General features: G+C 31.4%; 1 protein-coding gene across 1 annotated transcript; it reads left to right on the top strand.

Moving 5' to 3' along the window:
* On the top strand, nucleotides 1-4,861 carry LOC112718427 (P34 probable thiol protease-like). The gene is made up of 5 exons (XM_029289474.1): nucleotides 1-56; nucleotides 3,091-3,509; nucleotides 4,044-4,276; nucleotides 4,363-4,455; nucleotides 4,730-4,861. The coding sequence occupies exons 1-5, from the start codon at nucleotides 1-3 to the stop codon at nucleotides 4,859-4,861; spliced, it is 933 nt and encodes a 310-aa protein (XP_029145307.1).
* Nucleotides 4,862-5,449: the final 588 nt, after the last annotated feature.

The raw sequence follows: 5,449 nt of genomic DNA, 5'->3' as shown, positions 1-5,449 counted from the left end.
ATGAGGCTGCAGATGTTTGAAGACAGCATAGTCTTCTATTGTGGATTGGATGTGAGGTGAGTAGAGAAGACAGTGACTGATGAAGATTCCTTGCAAGAACTTGGCATGCCTCAACACTACTCATCATATCCCCTTTGCAGTAACAAGTATATACACAACTTCATTCTTCACTCTGTCTCCCAGAGTGGATACTTGTGCACTCACCAATCACTACAGGACAAGCGGTGAATGGCGGCGGTGTATTTGCCGAATTGCAGCGGTTTTGAACTGCCGCTAATCAAATTGCCAGCGGAACAACATCTGCAGTGCATAAGGACACGGGAGTTATATTTTGCGGCGATTATCAGCAATCGCTTTGTTCATCTAACATTAGCATTTTTTTTAATTCATAGAAGACCTTATATTTATATATAAAATAATGAATTAATTAAAATAACTGATTGTATGGAGTATGGACACTTGCTGAGTTATCGTGTCCGCATGTCGGACATATTTTGAATACGACATTCACCAATACTCGTCTGATATGCGTGTCTGCTGTATCCAACCGTGTCTTAATAAAAAATAAAAAATTATTCTCTAGACATGCTTTGACACACCAAAATACCATCACGTATCAACGTGTCCAATCTTATTCTTAACATGTATTCTTAAAATAAATTTAGAAATAGTATATATTATTATTTATTAAAACAAAAAAATATTTTAAATAATTAAAATAGTCATCATGTCTTATAAGATTTTAAAATTTGCGTATTGACGTATCCTGTGTCGTGTCGTGTTCGTGTCCGTTTTTGTGTCAGTGTCACGTCATAGAAAGATTCTACCACTGCATACATACATACATTACGGTGCGCCGCGTATAGTTGACTTTAAGAATTCTACTAGCTGGTTGATGATTCTTCTTCAAGGACAACATACCAGAAACCCTTAATTAAGTACAATAATAATACACTAAATCCACTTCATTACCAATTTAGTGACAATCTTTTCCTATATAAGAATAATCATCCTATCTAATCAAATAAAGGAAATACCTTATTATTAACAGTGGAGGGGAGAAGTCCACGGAGTGTGGCAAGGTGAGCATTAATTCTGTGCCTTCTCCTTCTCCCTGCCTCGCTATGCTTCTTCTTCATACTTATTATTGAAGGAGGGGACTTCACAAACTCCCCCTTATCATTATCATCCATGCTGGGATTCTTTTTGTTGAAAAGCCTCTAAATAATATCGACTTGTTATGTGCTTTGTGAAACTGCTACCATATTTGCTTCAATTTGTTGTTAATACAATTGCACTTACATATCAATTTGCTGAGTTTCAGTACATGCATGTTCATGATTGAGCATGTTCTAAAATTCAAAATTGTCTCTACTAGATGGATTTCCGAAAAAACCGGGCTATCTTCCTGTGGGTGTATGGACTATTGAGCTTAGCTATCACATGAAAATTATTTAATTTTAAGTTCATGTTCTCCTCATAACGATTATTCATTATTAAACATCAGAACAAGCATGCATGTATGTAAAGCCACATTAATGCCAAGGCATTGTAGTTAGGGTTATGTCGCGCAATGCAAGTTCTCTCAATCGATACCATATATTTAGGGTTAAGTACAATTTTAGTTTTTAAGATATATGTCGAAATTTTTTTTCATTTTAAACTTTTTTTTTATATAAAATCGTACCTAAAGTTTAACTTGATTTTAAAATCGTTTATATTTTAGAGACCAAAATTATATAGAAGTAGCGACGAAACCCATATATTTATATTTTTATATGATACTAACAAGAATGATGACTGCATGCAGGAACAAGCCATGATGGCAATGACCAATTATAGGGTGTATACATAAAGCGATGAGGCCGCAGATAAAGATAGAGGAATATCTAAATTAATCTTTAAAAAATTTAGTTAGATGTTTTAATTTTTAACAAATTTTAATTATTAAATTAATTTTTAAACTTTTATTTTATTAAGAAAATAAGTCTTCATATATATTAAATACTAACATAAATTGATCTACATATATATATGAAGAGAGTAATATAAGAACTTGACTTTATTAAATACTAACATAAATTGATTTGTCTATTTTTCAACTAAAATTTAATTCGAGAATTGATATGTTTAACGAAATAAAAGATTAGAGATTGATTTGATGATTAACATTTTTGAGGATAAAATTATTTGACTAAAAAAATCTTGAATGTTGTAAAATAAATAAATAAAAAAGAGAAAATAAATATAAAATAAAAAAAATATAAATAAAAAACTTTAATATTAAAGTTCACCAATATTATTATCTCAATATAATAGAAGTAATTTATATATATTTATTATTTATTAATATATGTAGTAATGTATATATAAAAAAGAGAGAAGAATATTTTATATATTGACATAAAGATATAAGAAAGATAGAAGTATTGTTATTGATTGTATATAATCCTTTTGCCTCAGTTTATATTTTTATATTTTTCTTTTAACATAAGAAAAAATGAGCCACTCATAAATCGGCATTCATTCTTTATCCATATTCGTCACAACATTTGAAGATTGGTATGATTACTATGGTATATTACTCAATAAAAAAACTAATAAATTGAGAATAATAAAATTTGACTAATATTAGTTTTTTTCCTTTCTCTATTTATTATTTATAACACAAATGATAACGATGTAAAATTACCTTTTATCACAAGAAAATCATAAACACAGACTACTAAAGAAAATTTCCTATTCGAGTTGCTCCTATATAGAGATCATCATCATCCATTAGATCAAGTTTCAAATAATTCAAGGGTAGATAACTACATATTATTCAGCAACTTGCAAATTTCCCTTATATCAAGTGAAAATTCATCAGCTACATGCATGCATATGGCCTAACCACTCTCAATCCATCACTATAAATATGTTAAAATGATGTACGAGGAATGCACATCTATCTTCATTCTAACATTACTTATTTGATTTGCTTATAATTAATATAATTAAGTTTGAATAAAAGATGATTTCCCATACCTCAAACATTCTTGTTCTCCTCTTCTTCTTATGCACTACATTATTCATATCTTTTTCTTATAGTACAAGCTTTCCAACCCAATACTCCATACTGGGTCCTAACCTGGACAGGGATCTTTCAAAGGATGACGCCATGCTACTATTCCAACAATGGAAGAAAGAGCATGGACGAGTATACAATGACCTAGATGAGATGACAAAGAGATTTGAGATTTTTGTGTCCAATTTGAACTACATCACGGGTTCTAATGCAAAGAGAATGTCACTATCACCTTCTCATCATCACCATCTTCTTGGTGCGAGTAAGTTTGCTGATTTGAGCCCAACTGAGTTCAAAGAAATGTACTTGCTGCACGACTTTGAAATGGCCACTGATGACAATGGCATGAAGGGAATTAATGAGGTATCTTGTCAAGCTCCTTCATCCTTGGATTGGAGGCAAAAGGGAGTTGTCACCCCGGTTAAGAGCCAAGGAACTTGTGGTAAGTTTTTACTTCAATTAGCGTTTGTTTTGAGGTACTGAGATAGAGATTAGGAGATTAAGATTCAGTATTATGTTTGTTGGTTCAGAAACTGATATTAAATTTTTTGTCTTTGTCATCAAAATTTCAATATTTTAGTACTTCCAAAATGTAGGGACACAGGGACTAAAATTTTTAGAGATAGAGACTGAAATTTTAATAACATTTTATACCTACAATATCCTCGTTTCAATTAATTAATTTTAATTTTATCCTTTGTATAAATTAAAATAAAGTTTCATTCTTATTTCAATTTCTGTCTTTTATTTTACACCAAACAGAATCCTGAAATCTCTATCTCTTAGTATTTAGAAGACCGGTATAGAAAAATAGTTTTATACATATATCTAATGTAATATTATATCAGAAAAAATAACTATTTTTTTTATCAAATTCGCAAATGATTATCCAGAAGAACGAAATTAGATAGTATATCAAAATTAAATTCAGGGTATGCGCAAATATAATATGTTTTGAATAATTTATTGTTACTAGGAAGCTGTTGGGCATTCTCAGCGGCAGGTGCAATTGAAGGAGTAAACGCTATAGCAACAGGGGAGCTTATTAACCTTTCAGTGCAACAGATTCTGGATTGTGATCCTGAAAGCAATGGTTGTTACGTGGGCTATGTGGATAAAGCGTTCGATTGGGTTATGAGCAATGGTGGCATTGCCTTAGATGCTAATTATCCTTATGAAGGAGAGAAGCTTACCTGCCAATCATCCATGGTCAAGTTTGTTTACATTAATTTTATTTCTCCTTGTTAAGTTTTTCAGCTTAATTTATTTTCTTTTTCTGTTTCTGAATTTAACAGATTGTACACAATACTGCAACCATTGATGGCTATGGACACGTTCCACAATCAGACGAGGGACTCTTGTGTGCCACTGCTAAACAACCTGTTAATGTGTGCCTCAACGCAAATGAATTTCAATTTTACCATTCTTAGCAATGCTAATTTTTCTAGCTAATTTATTCAATATAATATATATACGTACGTACATACATATTAATGTTGCAAGTGTAAAGAGTGTGTGAAGTTAGTCCCATATCAAAGAAAGTAAAGAAGAGTGAGAAGTTTATAAAATGAGAGACCTATTAATTTTTTATATAAGGTTTTGACAGTAGTCCAACAATACATACATACAGGATTAAGGGATCACTTTTTTTCTTATTTTCAGGGAATATATGATGGTGAGAACTGTGCACCAACTGATTATACAAATCACTGTCTGTTAATTGTGGGTTATGATTCCAAAGAGGGACAAGATTTTTGGATTCTGAAGAATTCGTTGGGCGATAATGGGGATTGAATGGCTATATATGGATCAAAAGGAACACTAATTTACCATATGGGGTCTGTGGAATCAATGGTGCGGCCTATATACCAATCAAAAACACCATTCATCCTTAGAACGCCAAGTATTAGTTTCATGTGATCACACCATTACTCAACATTAAACATTCTAGTGTTTCTTAATTAGCTTGAACATGAAGGAACATAGTCAAAGTAAAGAATTTATTATGTAAGGCACGAAGTACTATTCAGTAATAATGTTGTCTTTTTTCGAAACATACAAAAGAAAATAATGAAGAAACGAATGAATTGCAGTGCGTGTAACATGCGGTAGGAATAGGATGAACGAGGTTTAGCCTCCAAGACCAAGAAGTAGCTAGGTCAGTACGTATTTGTAATATTAGGTAGTGAATTTTGGCGGAATATCATTGATTGGTAATTCAATATAGTACCTAACCCAGCCATTATTATTTGTCTTAATTAATTGAAGCAGCCCCCTATTCTATATATTTCGAAAACAAATAATATGCTTTTCTCCTTAGCGAATGCTTAACTGTTATCTTTAATAATACTACACATCTAAAGTATTTTTGTAAACTAAATT

This window comes from Arachis hypogaea, chromosome 10 (assembly GCF_003086295.3).
Source record: "Arachis hypogaea cultivar Tifrunner chromosome 10, arahy.Tifrunner.gnm2.J5K5, whole genome shotgun sequence".
Lineage (NCBI taxonomy): Eukaryota > Viridiplantae > Streptophyta > Magnoliopsida > Fabales > Fabaceae > Arachis > Arachis hypogaea.
Note: the sequence above shows the minus strand (reverse complement) of the source record. Positions and strands in the feature narration are given on the sequence as shown.